Source organism: Coniophora puteana (genome assembly GCF_000271625.1).
Source record: "Coniophora puteana RWD-64-598 SS2 unplaced genomic scaffold CONPUscaffold_2, whole genome shotgun sequence".
Lineage (NCBI taxonomy): Eukaryota > Fungi > Basidiomycota > Agaricomycetes > Boletales > Coniophoraceae > Coniophora > Coniophora puteana.
Window position 1 is genome coordinate 1,161,720 of NW_006913054.1, and position 13,476 is coordinate 1,175,195.

General features: G+C 51.2%; 6 protein-coding genes across 6 annotated transcripts; 5 read left to right on the plus strand and 1 right to left on the minus strand.

Annotated features, from left to right (window-relative positions):
• Positions 1-897: 897 nt before the first annotated feature.
• On the plus strand, positions 898-1,287 carry CONPUDRAFT_32010 (plant expansin; the record flags this gene model as incomplete). The annotated part of the gene is made up of 3 exons (XM_007765777.1): positions 898-954; positions 1,012-1,116; positions 1,189-1,287. Coding segments are annotated over 3 exons (261 nt in total), but the record flags the coding sequence as incomplete, so codon positions are not given.
• A 774-nt stretch (positions 1,288-2,061) lies between these two features.
• Positions 2,062-3,628, plus strand: CONPUDRAFT_117304 (plant expansin). The gene is made up of 4 exons (XM_007766427.1): positions 2,062-2,384; positions 2,435-2,471; positions 2,529-2,642; positions 2,695-3,628. Exons 1-4 carry the CDS (start codon positions 2,194-2,196, stop codon positions 3,205-3,207), a joined length of 855 nt encoding a protein of 284 aa, XP_007764617.1. The 5' UTR covers positions 2,062-2,193; the 3' UTR covers positions 3,208-3,628.
• A 164-nt stretch (positions 3,629-3,792) lies between these two features.
• CONPUDRAFT_141758 (uncharacterized protein) lies at positions 3,793-5,044 on the minus strand. The gene is made up of 2 exons (XM_007766428.1): positions 4,379-5,044; positions 3,793-4,321 (listed from the first exon to the last, which is right to left on the minus strand). Exons 1-2 carry the CDS (start codon positions 4,849-4,851, stop codon positions 4,006-4,008), a joined length of 789 nt encoding a protein of 262 aa, XP_007764618.1. The 5' UTR covers positions 4,852-5,044; the 3' UTR covers positions 3,793-4,005.
• A 379-nt stretch (positions 5,045-5,423) lies between these two features.
• On the plus strand, positions 5,424-7,743 carry CONPUDRAFT_117307 (NAD(P)-binding protein). Its single transcript, XM_007766429.1, has 6 exons — positions 5,424-6,353; positions 6,425-6,567; positions 6,625-6,932; positions 6,985-7,226; positions 7,279-7,340; positions 7,428-7,743. The coding sequence occupies exons 1-6, from the start codon at positions 6,190-6,192 to the stop codon at positions 7,544-7,546; spliced, it is 1,038 nt and encodes a 345-aa protein (XP_007764619.1). The 5' UTR covers positions 5,424-6,189; the 3' UTR covers positions 7,547-7,743.
• Positions 7,744-7,894: 151 nt separating this feature from the next.
• On the plus strand, positions 7,895-12,264 carry CONPUDRAFT_79695 (uncharacterized protein). The gene is made up of 17 exons (XM_007766066.1): positions 7,895-7,973; positions 8,032-8,115; positions 8,176-8,277; positions 8,331-8,403; positions 8,458-8,564; positions 8,623-8,973; positions 9,032-9,586; positions 9,647-9,884; positions 9,939-10,148; positions 10,200-10,351; positions 10,401-10,505; positions 10,555-10,768; positions 10,822-11,051; positions 11,102-11,249; positions 11,301-11,402; positions 11,454-11,757; positions 11,809-12,264. Exons 1-17 carry the CDS (start codon positions 7,968-7,970, stop codon positions 12,053-12,055), a joined length of 3,228 nt encoding a protein of 1,075 aa, XP_007764256.1. The 5' UTR covers positions 7,895-7,967; the 3' UTR covers positions 12,056-12,264.
• Positions 12,265-12,398: 134 nt separating this feature from the next.
• CONPUDRAFT_162281 (uncharacterized protein) lies at positions 12,399-13,379 on the plus strand (the record flags this gene model as incomplete). The annotated part of the gene is made up of 4 exons (XM_007766430.1): positions 12,399-12,409; positions 12,463-12,615; positions 12,683-12,780; positions 12,859-13,379. The coding sequence occupies 4 exons, from the start codon at positions 12,399-12,401 to the stop codon at positions 13,149-13,151; spliced, it is 555 nt and encodes a 184-aa protein (XP_007764620.1). The 3' UTR covers positions 13,152-13,379.
• Between the last annotated feature and the right edge of the window lie 97 nt (positions 13,380-13,476).

Consider the following 13,476-nt stretch of genomic DNA (forward strand, 5'->3'; position numbering starts at 1 on the left):
AGGCTGTGTGTTTCTGATTGAGCGATTATCGATCTTTGTTTTTCTTCGTTTCTGTTTTTTACGGGCGCTCTACCCACGGAGGGCTGCGAGGCCATGGGAGGATGAGACTAATCTGCTTAAATGTTGTGAAACGCGGTGCCTGGGATAGGGTTCTTCCTGATATGGAAGGTAATACACGCGACCGAGGAATGCCTCGATCGCGCCAAGGTTAAAAGTGACATAGGATCCGGCGTCACGTCAAGCCCTCGGAGGATTCGGAGCTGTATTTTGAACCTCGTTTTTATGAGACATGCGCACGCCTGTCTGCCCTCGACCAACAAAAGCACATGGGATGCCTTACGAAGCACGGAACGGTGCTCGGAATGGCGGCCATGCACGTTGTTCTGGTACTAAATTTTCTTGTTTCATTCATACCCGGAGAGTCCACATTGAAATCGGATGTCGGGAGTAGCTAGAAAGCGCCCGCGGTGTTCTAGAGCGTGGATACCGATGATGAATAAGGAAACAGGAGGTGGATTTGGTGGTTGTCTAGCAGCCTTTTTGCAGAAGATGGCGGTGATCCACGCGTCAACCGCACTTTTCCTCCTTTTTACCACCACTCTCCTTCATTCATAGGCTCGCCGTCCAAACTACTGCGAAGTCCTCGCTCTTTGTTTCCCTCGCTTCACGCTCCCTACCTCCTCTCTCTCTCTCGTAAATAGAGAACCATAATTCCGGCCCAACATGCAACTCCTCGGCCAGCTCTACCTCGTCCTCTCCCTTGCACTCTCCTTCTCTGCAGTCTCTGCTGCCCACCTCGGCGGCGCACATGCCCGCAGGCACAACGACAAGCACGAAGTTGCTACCCGTCCCCACGGTGATGTCAGCAAGCGTGATACGTTCAGCAACGCCCGCTTTACCTTCTTTGCCGACGGTCTTGGAGCTTGTGGTGCAACTAACTCGCCTAGCGATTTCGTCAGTCTCCCTCAACGCGTTCCGGCGTGTCATTGTCTGACGCTGTCATCCCCCTAGATTGTTGCCCTCAACTCTGCACAGTACGGCAGTGGCGGTTACTGTTTCCAGATGATCACCATCACATACAATGGCAAGACAACCCAGGCACAGATCACCGACGAGGTAAGTTTTTATTATCTTTGCGAAGTGCGGGGTATCATCGTTTACTCATATCGCTTACCTCCGCTTACCTAGTGCCCTGGTTGCCCCTACGGTGGTCTCGACATGTCTACCGGGCTCTTCGACTTCTTTGCCGACCCCTCTGCTGGTGTCATCTATGGTGAATGGTCGTTTGGCTCTGGTGGCGGAGCTCCCTCTTCGAGCTCGGCAGCCCCGCCTCCGCCTTCTTCCACCTCGCCTCCGCCTCCGCCTCCGACGTCGACATGGTCTCCTCCTCCTACCACGTCCGCAGCCCCCTCGACGACTCCGGCGCCTTCGACAACCTCGACCCCGGCACCCACTTCCACTTCGTCAAGTTCTTCATCGAGCTCTGTTGCCTCTACCGCAACATCATCCAACCCTGCTGTCGGCACTTCCCTCCCTCTCCCCGTTGGCGTCAACGTCAACAACTCGAATATACTGAGACTGAACCAGGCCATTGTCCAGCTCGGCTCATTCCTCATCGCCGCAGACCAGTCGCAGTGATTGTTGCCTAATGTGCATGTCCCAGTATTTATATTTTTGGGCCGGTCTCTCGTGAAATTATGTTAGAAGCGCTCGATATTGCGGTGCATATATGTCCGCCTGGTCCTTGTGCTTCAGCTATTTAATGGATCTTCTGGTATACCCGGTGGTTGTCGTGAATAACTTGCACACATAGATTCCCTGTTTATAGACGCATGCATATATGCATGCTTGTTGATTGTGTTTGACTACTAGAGCCTATAGAGCTTGACTTGGATTGCTGTGATTGGTCTAGGCCCATCGGGCGGGAGTGATGGACTGCGGGGTGTGCGGGGTCGGGGTGCCACGATTGACGGTCGCCAACCCAAGAAAAGGTCAGCGTTCGTTGGTTGTCTCATCCCATTCATCTTCTTTCCACCCTCGTCTCGTCGTTCGAAAAAGGCTGCCGTCTCGACTCAGTCACTCGTTGTCGACACACACTCGTTTAAACGCCTGCGTTTGGGTTACCAGATCTCCGTATTTTTGCGGTGTCTTATCCTGAAATAGCCAATTCACCATAAAAGTCAACCCATAATAATGCATCTCTCGTCGATCCTTGGTCTCGTTTGCCTCGCCCTCCCTTTCGCCGCAGGTGCACATAATCCTCATTGGGGACGTCGTCACCACCACGAAGTCGCCCGCCGTGCTCCTGGAGAAGTTGACCATTACAAGCGTGATGCCTTCAGCAATGTCCGTTTCACCTTCTACGATGTTGGCCTGTATGTTCGGTTTTCTCTTCAGCGCAAGGGCTCTTTCTGATGTCATATCGCTTCTTTAGCGGTGCTTGCGGGCAAGTGAACATACCCACCGACTTTGTGAGTATTTGATGTCCATGGAGATTGGTCGGTAGGTATTAACAAACCGTTCAACAGATCGTCGCTATCAACAGGTTCCAATACGGCTCTGGCTACCCTGGCCCGCTCTGCTTCAAGAGCATCACTATTGAGTATGGTGGCAAGCAGGCTCAGGCTACCATCATGGACGAGGTACGTCACACTTGTCGTCGAGCGCTCGTCCAGACTCTCATGGTGTGAACAGTGCATGGGCTGTCCTTACGGTGCTCTCGACTTCTCCGTCGGTCTCTTCAGCTTCTTCGCCGACCAATCGCTCGGTGAGGTCTACGGCACGTGGTGGTTCAACGACGGCTCTGGTGGAGGCGGAGCTCCGGCCCCCACGACGTCCTCCACCCCGGCTTGGACGCCCCCTCCCTCGACGTCTTCGCCCGCCTGGACCCCGCCACCCTCGTCGACCTGGACTCCTCCCCCCAGCTCTACCTGGACCCCTCCCCCGAGCACATCCTCGAGTTCCACCTGGACCCCGCCCCCTAGCTCCACCTCGTCATCGTCATCGTCATCTTCTGCCTCTTCGTCCTCATCTGCATCATCACCATCAGTCAACTACAGCACCGGTGCTGCAAGCGGCCTCGCGGAGCCCACTGGCACCGCGCCTGTGGATGCGCCGTCGGCAAGCAACCCGGAGAACCTCCTCACCCTGAACGAGGCCATCATCGGCATCGGCGCGCTCGCCGTTGCCGGCAGCAATGCGAACTAAATCTAGATCAGCAAGTGCGCCGCACGCGCCGCTTGCGTCTAGCTCGAACTCGAGCTTGCTCTGAGGCTCGTTTCATGAAGTTTTTGTTTTGGGATCTTGGCAAACTCGTGATAATAAGGGACTGATGTTACCAAATTGGCTTCCTCTTCTCCTCCTTGACCTTTCCCCCTTCCTCCCGTGCTACGTACTTATTTTATCCAGCCTTTTCGACGCGTTTATACCTCGGGTTTGAGTGCGAGATGCACTCATGCTCGATGCTTACGTATACCCGGTTCATACCCTCACTTATTTAGTCGCCCAGTGTTTGAAGGCGAACTTGTGTTTGTTGTGTGTATTGACGTTTACGAGCTTGCTTGTGTTGGTTTCTTTACTACCGAGTCGATAGTTCGTTATAGATCCTTGTATCAATGACAGCAATCGGTCCATTTTGTTCTGGTTTGTTTACTGTAGGATGATCACACGAAGGCTTTCAAGTTTAAGGCAGCACGAAAGAGAAAGAGAGGAAGACGACGAAAGTACCGATGGCTTGTCACAAACTGATGCTTCCGTTCAGACATTGAGACCATATTTCATACTCAAATCCTAGAACAACAATATCATTGGTGAAGAGTGTACATATGTACAAGTATGTGAAGTTTCAATAACAAGAGAGCAATTGCAAGTAGATGAGAGTCCCAATTAGAAGCCAGGCCATGGAAGATACTGTGCGCGCGTTAGATGTTACATGTGCAAAATGGTGATGTAAATATCCTGAGATGAAACCAAGATACTTGTATGTGGTCCTGATAACTGTTCGCGTTAGAAGCAGACAACAAGTAAGGACTGCAACCCCTTCTCCTTGACCCAGCCCCGGGGGGCGGGATTCTTCTTCTTCCTGATGCTCTTTCTCAACGACGAGTGAGACGGGTGCTTGAGCTTGACAATCTCAGCCTGCGTTTTGCCTCTGGCTGCGTAGTACTCGCGAATGTTGATATGAGCATCTTCTTTTAGGAGTTTCTTGGCCTGCGTCAGTGACTTGGGGAACTCAGGGGAGTCGGATTCCTTGACGTCGAGTTCGACGATGAGAGCTTGGAGGAATGCAAGCTTGTCGACACTCTTCGGATCATGCAGGGAGCTGTTACATGGGCGTTCACATGTGTGAGCGATAGGGGTTAGTAGTGAACTGACTGACCTGGTTACAAACTCAGATGCCTCGTCGTATGTTATGTTCAAGGAAGGAGAAGCCCCTGAGGCTGGGGCGGGTGACTTGGAGGCCTTTGCCTGTTCCTTGTGCGCTCGTGCGGCCTTGCGCTGCCTACGAGCTCGCTGCTTCGCTTTCTTTTTCTTGCGTTTCTCTGCAGCAGCGTCCTTCGGTGCTTGCTTTGATGACTCTGATTCACTCCTATTACCAGGAGCATTCGAAGCAAGAGACAAGTTGCTGAGTGCGGACGTGAGGTTACTGTGCAGGCCCACTATGGCCGAGTTAACCGTGCGCAGGGCCGAGACGTTGACATCGGTGTCGTGGTGGAGGAGGACGAGGTCAGAGTCGTCGGAAACATCGCTGGCGAAGATGCTAACTTCATACTCGGATGACGAATCCGAGCCCGAGAGGCCGATGAGGACCTCGTCGTCGGAAGAGTACGGGGACCTGTCGTCAATGGGCATGGCTTCTTCCTCGATAGAGTGTAGAAGGCGGGCTCAAGGAGCAACAGCAGAAGAGGCGGGCTGAAGAAGTTGGCTGGACGACCAGCAACGAGGTGGGAGTTGGGGAGTAAGCAGAGGTACTAGGAGCAGCAGAGTGGTCAGCCAAGTGAGAAGACGGGTGAGCCTGAGAAAGGGATCAGGGGGCGAGAGAGCGACAGCAGGCGCAGGTGAGAGGGTCTCTTAAAGGAGGGGGAGGCGAGTTACAATTATCAGCCCCTAGCTTATGATCAATCGAAAATGAGGATCTCATTCAAGGGGCTGTTTTCCTCGAGGCAACGAAGCGAGGCTTGCGAAATACGTGATTGACGTACATAAACTGGACTAGGTAGTCCATTGCCGAGGAACGCGTCGGTTAGCCCCGGTCGCTGTAAATTCAGCCTCGATGTCTATGGCTCGGCGTCTTTCGCAGGCGGACTACAACACCATCATGATGCGTTAACGCCTCGATTTCCGTTTTTTCCTTGCTGAAAATCCACAAGGCATGCGTCGTAGACCATTTTCGCGCTTTATTATGCTACTGGCCCCCGTGGATTGAACCGAATTCACCTCAAGGCGCTCTTACCCTGCTCATGCCATCCTTGATACGTACACTTGAAGAAGGCTGACTTCAGCAATGTCATAGTTCCAGCTATGTGTGTGCCCTGGCATCGTTGGTTTCCAGCTTTCAGAGAAACATCTGAAACATGCCTGTTGACGCATGTTCATGCATGTGGCCCTTCCGATAACAAGGAAATGAAAGAGGTCTCAAGTACAAAGCCTTCGATCAAACTTCAAGACCTCCCGAAGGGCCTTATCTCGGGTTTTTAACGACAAGAACAACCGCGTCACAGTGGAGGGCGATCTTACACTCTGTTTGACAGTCTCGGGCTCAGGCATTCACTGCAAGCTCTGAGACCATCGATCAAGTCTGATGCCGTTAACTCAGTGTCAACTCTCGTTAACTCAACTCGTGAAATGTTTGCCGCAGCCCATTAAGCCCGCTATCATGGTTGCCAGTGCCTGTCGCAGCGCTAATATGTATCCGGTGAAACTGGGGAATCATTCATGAAGCGCCTTTCGTCATCCCCCTGTTCGCAGCTGTGCCGACGAGGCGCGTCAGCCCTAGTACTGCGCGTTCCGTCGGACATCCTCAGCAACTAGCTGAACCACCGTTCACTTTCAACGACTCATCAACCATTGATGCCCCCCGACGGTGGATCACGCCCAATGAATAGTTGTTCAGAAATTCCGAAGAGCACCTGTCCCTTATAACGGCACGGCTAAACTCCAACCTGAGCAATACTTCCCAGTTTCTTCTCCATGGCTCTCCAAATACCCTCTCAACAGCAGTCATGGCGCGTTCTCAACAAGGGCCTTCCCTCAGATCCCAACGTCCTGACACTGCAGTCAGATACTGACGTCCCTCGGAAACTTTGCAAGGGCGAAATACTCGTTAAGGTCCAAGCAGCTGCTCTTAATCCCGTGTAGGTTGTTGCACCCCTTCCTCTCAACCTTTCTCTCATGTTAAGCTTTAACGGTGGTCAATTATGCTCAGCGGCTGGAAGATGATGGGTTTCCTGCCTAACTTCGTGGCTCGTCGGCCGCTCACTCCGGAGCACGACTTCGCGGGGACTGTGGTTGACCCTAACGGTTCCGAATACTCAGTAGGGGATGAGGTTTTTGGCTGGATCCCGTTCCGTAAGTTATAGATGCTGGTTATCAAGTTTACTTACTTGCTCATGATTCCCTCGTTAGCACTGCAGCTTTCAAGCCACCAAGGCACTCTCGCTCAGTATACGCGGCTACCCGCTGCAAACGTGATACGCAAACCCAGCAACCTGACTTTTGTTGAAGCCGCTGCCGTGCCTCTGGTATCTCTGACGGCTTACCAGGGTCTTGTTCACGACGCCAAGCTGAAGAGCGGGCAGACGGTGCTCATCAACGGTGGTAGTACCTCTGTGGGGATCGTGGCCATTCAGATAGCCAAATGGATAGGCGCGAACATTGTTGTTAGCGCGTCCCACAGGAACGAAGAATTTGTTCGTAGTCTTGGAGTAGACGAGGTATGATCCATGATCTGAAATAACCTGGGCTCGCTGACTTGATATGATTCAGGTCGTGGATTACACAAAGAAACCGCTTGCGCAGCATTTCACCGAGAACCCACCATCACCCAAATTTGACATCATTTTCGACGCAGTCGGTCTGACGGACCAGTCTCTTTACAGAGAAAGCGAAGCGTACTTAAAACCGGAGGGTGCATTTGTATCGACGGGGCCTGTCCTTGGTGGTCTTCCATCAATGATTCTGCAGAGCATTCGGCCTTCATGGCTTGGAGGCACCAAAAGGACTTGGAAGTAAGTGGCATACCACTGAAAATCATTTGAATCAGGGACAAATCGTGTCTAGGTTGGTAGGCGTTGAGCAGAACGTCGCCGATTTCAAGAAAATTCAAGAGCTTCTTGTCACAGGTGAGTCCCCTTTCGGACACTTTTGCCCTGACATGCTCATTACATCATTTGCCCCTATTTTTCTTCACCCCTGTAAATGGTCTACAGGCGACCTGAAACCTGTCGTAGACACAGTCTTCTCGTTCAACGATGTGCTAAATGCATACGAACGGATTATGACGAATCGTGCGAGGGGCAAGGTAGTTGTAACGATGGAAGACATCTAAGCTCAATTCGGAATTTGCTCCCGGAGTTTGGGCACGCGTTTGACACGCGTTTTTGGGGCGCGTTGATATGATCGCAGGCGAGAGGATGTTCGTGAGGAGGTATTCCTATACTGTATGTTAGAGCCGGCAACAACATTGAGGACGCTGCGAAAAGTGTATTGTGTCTTGTACTCGTTCAATGAAGGAGAAGATCTAACTGCATAGGCTAGAGTGGCTCGAGAAGGAGGGGGTTGATTGATAATTGAGCTTAGTCAGCAGGGATAGATCATGGGAGGCAAGCTCGGACGAAGCGCCCTGTGCCCAACATTGTTGACGTCCACGAGTGCTCTCCTCCCGCCCTTGTCACCGGCGAACGCGTCTTTTTCTCTCTTTTTCTTCACTTAACCCTCCTCCCCCTTTCCCACTTGTGTGTCCTACCACGATGGAGGTTAGACTTAGATCGGCTACAACTCATATTAGCCCCTCGCTTACTCTCTCATATCTAGGGCATCCTTGATTTCTCGAGGGAGTTCGATGTCTCCCTTCTGGATAAAATCGCTATGGCTTTCTATACCGGATCAGGCTCGGATGTTAGTGGCATGTTTTACTCTTATGCTCCAGGATGTCACTGACGGATCGCGAACATTCAGCACCAAATGGCACAGCAAGTCCTGACGCAGTTCGAAGAACACCCGGACGCGTGGACACGAGTACCTGATATCCTGGAAAAATCGACATTTCCTCAGTCGAAGGCATGCCCCCTGTGCTTGCCGAAGATATGACAACTAAAGCTAGTCCTTTCTAGTACATCGGTCTGCAAATCCTCGAGAGGCTGATTACGACTCGATGGAAGACGCTTCCAGATGGGCAACGACAGGGTGAGTGGCTACCTTGCCATATCGTGCTTCATGTCGCTTACACACGTCTTCAAGGCATTCGGAACTTCATAGTCGGTGCCACGGTCAAAGTCGCGTCAGACGAGACCGCCTTGCGAAAGGAGAAGACGTACATCAACAAACTCAACCTTGCCCTCGTCCAGGAAAGTGATCTACGACGCGTCAAGTAACAGCAATCATTTATCAATTAACTTTTTACAGATCCTGAAACAAGAATGGCCACACAACTGGCCTACGTTCATCTCGGAGCTAGTGGAATCCTCTAAGACCAACCTTTCCCTTTGCGAGAACAACATGGTCATCCTGCGGCTGCTCTCCGAGGAAGTTTTCGACTACTCTGCAGAACAGATGACGCAGCTCAAGATCAAGAATCTCAAGAACCAAATGTGCGGAGAGTTCAGCGAGATCTTCAAGCTGTGCTCAGAGGTTCTTGAGGAGGCCCAGAAAACCAGCTTGATTAAGTCGACTCTCGAGACTCTCCTTCGCTTCCTCAACTGGATACCGCTGGGATATATCTTCGAGACAACGATCATTGACCTACTCCTGAATCGCGTCCGTATGCCCTCTTGCATTTAACTTCGGTCACTGACACGCGCATTGTATATTCTAGTTCCTCGAAGCGCCCGAGTTCCGCAATGTCACGTTGAAGTGTCTTGCTGAGATCGCCTCGCTGAATGTTGGTCCTGAATACGACCCAAAGTTCGTCATCCTCTTCGCGATGGTTATGACCTCCATCAACCGCATGATCCCACCTTCAACCAACATCGCTACCGCATACGCGTCAGCATCTGACGCTGGCCAAGAACTTGTGCTCAACTTGGCTCTGTTCCTGAGCAATTTCTTGGGGAACCATCTCCGCGCTGTAGAAACCGAAGCCAACCGGGACGTCCTGCTCAATGCACACTTGTACATGGTTAAGGTATCGCAAGTGGACGAACGCGAAATCTTCAAGATTACGCTTGAGTACTGGTCAAAGCTCGTCGCGGAACTCTACGACGAGATTCAGGCATTGCCTATCGGCGAGAGTGGATTGCTCATGGGGCTGAGCTTGGGGAATGGAAGTGGAAACATGCTGAACGGCATGTCTCTGAGGAAAAATATTTACAGCGATGTTTTAAGCAACTTGCGTCTCGTCGTCATTGAACGGATGGTGAAGCCAGAGGAGGTGAGTTTCTTGTGGTACTGTTAATGTCGCCGCTCATTCGGATCGCGCCCCTTTGCTCAGGTCCTCATAGTTGAAAATGACGAGGGAGAGATCGTTCGTGAATTCATGAAGGAGTCCGACACCATTGTTCTCTATAAACAAATGAGAGAGCTCTTAGTCTACCTCACACATTTGGACGTCGTCGACACCGAGAACATCCTTACGGAGAAACTCGCGAAACAGGTCGATGGCTCGGAGTGGAGCTGGCAGAACTTGAACACCTTGTGTTGGGCTATTGGTAGTATTTCTGGTGCCATGAGTGAGTGCATTCGTCATTCTCTTTTGCAGGGGGCGATTATAACACCCTCTGCAGACGAAGAGACCGAAAAGAGGTTCCTTGTTACAGTCATAAAGGATCTTCTCGGACTCTGCGAGATCAAGCGCGGCAAGGACAACAAGGCCGTCGTCGCATCGGATATCATGTACATCGTCGGTCAATACCCACGTTTCTTGAAGGCACACTGGAAGTTCCTCAAGACTGTTGTCAACAAGTTGTTCGAGTTCATGCACGAGACTCACGAAGGTATGGGTCCTTCTCTACCATCTGACGTGCATTGATTGACTTCTTCCGTAGGTGTCCAGGATATGGCTTGCGATACATTCATCAAAATTGCCCAGAAATGCCGGAGACACTTTGTCATGCAGCAGTCCGGAGAGCAAGAACCTTTTGTAGATGAAATCTTGCGGCTCCTGCATCGTATCACTGTGGATCTTTCGCCTCAGCAGGCACGTATCATGGAGGCTAATTATCGCGCAAGGCCTAACATCGTTTTAGGTCCATACATTCTATGAAGCTGTTGGCTATATGATATCTGCCCAGCCAAACAAACCCCAGCAAGAACGTCTCATTTCCAAGTTGATGGAGCTTCCAAACAATGCGGTAGGTACAACGTTTCGCGCTTGGGGTGCCCTGCTTAACCAGGTTGCAGTGGGACTCCCTCATGGCACAAGCTGCTCAAAGCGTTGACGTCTTGAGCAATATTGACAACATCAAGATTCTCTCTAACGTTCTCAAAACGAATGTTTCAGCATGCACATCGATCGGTAGCTTCTACCTTCCTCAGATTGGTAGAGTCTTCCTGGACATGCTCGGCCTTTACAAGGCCGTGAGCGGCATCATCAGTGAAACTGTGGCCAAAGAGGGTCAGTGCCGGTATCCCACTTCTTTCTACAGTGATGTCTCATGCTCCTCGCAGGCAACATCGCAACGAAAACGCCCAAAGTCCGCCAGCTCCGAACTGTCAAGAAGGAGATCCTAAAACTCATGGAGACCTATATCAAGAAGGCTGAAGATCTTGAATCTGTCAACCTCAACTTCATGCCTCCGCTGCTCGACGCTATTTTGGGGGATTATCAGAGCAATGTTCCTACTGCTCGCGACGCCGAAGTTCTGAACGTTATGGCCACCATCACTGGCAGACTGGGCGTAAGTGTCAGCTCATTGTCCTTCGTACTCAAGCTCAAATGAATCTATAGCCCCTGCTTACCCCTCAAGTTCCCCCTATTCTTGACGCGGTATTCGAGCCGACGCTGAACATGATTAATCAAGATTTCTCGGAATACCCAGAACACAGGGCTGGTTTCTTCAAGCTTCTCCGGGCTATCAACTTGAATTGCTTCCCTGGTGTGTTTTCAGCTTATTGATACGGTACTATTTTCTGACGCATCATTCTAGCTCTGCTTGGTATACCACCACAGCAGTTCAAGCTGTTTATGGATAGTATAATCTGGGCCATCAAGCACACGATGCGTGATATCGCAGACATCGGTTTGAACTGTAAGTGTTGGCTATGTGCGCTCACGATCACTGGTCATTGATGGTCATCAGTATGTTTGGAGGTCATCAACAACTTCGCGGGTACCGACCCCAATGTTAGCGACGCATTCTTCAGGGAATACTTCTTGAGCATACTTCAGGACATCTTCTTCGTCCTGACGGATGCTGACCACAAGAGCGGCTTCAAGCTCCAAAGCTTGCTGCTCGCACGGCTCTTCCAGCTGGTGGAAACCGGCCAAATCCACACACCACTGTTTGACCCTGCTGCAGTGCCTGACCCGAACATCTCAAACTCCGTCTTCTTGAAGGAGTATTGCGCAAACCTCTTGAAGAACGCATTCCCTCACGTCCATAAGTAAGTTTCAGATATTACTTGAGAATCATGAGGCTGACTCCGTTTCGTTAGCTCACAAGTGCAAGTATTCGTGAACGGACTCGGCGAATATCACAACGATATCAACCGGTTTAAACTCGTGCTCCGCGACTTCCTCATCCAACTCAAGGAGTTCTCCGTCGGAGACAACGCGGATTTGTACTTGGAGGAGAAGGAAGAAGAGGCTCAGCAGAAAGCGAATGCAGAGAGAGAATTGGCGATGCGGGTACCTGGCATGCTCAAGCCTTCGCAGATGGAGGACAAGGACGAGGACATATAAAGAAGAATGGACTTGCCTGGTTCTTGTTGTGCTTCGGGTTTCATGAATTTTCTTGCATATATCATTACGCATCCACCCCTCATCCCCCTTGCCGTCCACGATCTTTCATCCGTTCTAACAGCTTAGCTTGCTATCGATGTCTTTGTGCCACAGTTTTTTATATCTATTGTACTAGTATAGGCCTCGAAATACAACTACGGAAAGCTATAATGCAGTTTTCAACGTTTGATCATGTACTTTACAGTTCGTTCAGGTTGAATGACAGGGGTTTGCCGAATCGGAGCGTGATAAGATAACTACTCTCGGACTCCACCCGTTGTACACAACTTGATCTTTCTGCACCATGTTCAAGAAGTGAGTTCACTGAACACCGTACATCAACAAAACTGACTCGACTCCCGAACTAGATTCACGCCCTCTACCGACATTTCGGGCCAGACACCTCCAAAGTCGTCAGTGCAGCGGTCCCTGAGAAATGCCCTGCTGTCGCAATGGAAGATTACACCTGAGACTCTGGAGCAGATTTGGCCAAAGAAGGAGTCGCTCATCCATGTCAAATGGTGCGTCTTCTTTAAGCATTATCGTACAGAACATTCTATGAAAACGACGTGTTGCTCGGCAAGATAGTCGAGACCACCTATCGATGTACACCGTTCAGGGATCACCCCTGTTCTTCCAGCACTTCGATGGGCCCATGTACCCCACCCTCAGACTCCTGCAAAGATGTAAGTCCTCACGAATCATCCGCTCGCTGTTTGCCGTACTCATTGTCCATCGTCATCTGGAACGCCAAACCGGTCTAGATCCCTCTATCCTACCCAAGGTAGGCATTGATCGCGGCGCCATTCGCTTCCTGCTCGGCGGCGCGAACATGATGTGCCCCGGACTCAACTCTCCGGGAGGCTATCTGCCCCCAGCCGAAGAGGCGCTGCCGGCCGAGAGCATGGTCGCGATCTTCGCCGAGGGCAAGGAGCATCCTATCGCTGTGGGAATCACGAAGCTCGAAAGCGAGGAATTACGGCGTTCGAAGAAGGGTGTCGGGGTCGAGATTGCGACGTATCTGGGGGACGATCTCTGGCCTCTGAAAAGTTTGTAGGCTATGAGAACGCCGTGGACGTCGCGCGCAGCCAACAGCCCTTGAGCTAGCTCATGCCTTGTGGAAATATACATGTTACGCCGTCATGATGGGTACATATTGTGCCAGGCCTCGAGGCGTGTTTGATATGGCCTTGTGTATTTTGGGGTTAGTGTTCTATCGCTTTCTGATATATGCACGGTTGTAAACCGAGTCAAGACATGTTGGGGGTTTGAATGTTTGATGATTGGGCCCGCGTTTGATAACGTTCTGTCAACTGCGTCTCGGACGTAAAGTGCTCTCAGCTGCAGGTTACTACTTGCTGGCCCGAAGTGGCCACAGATGG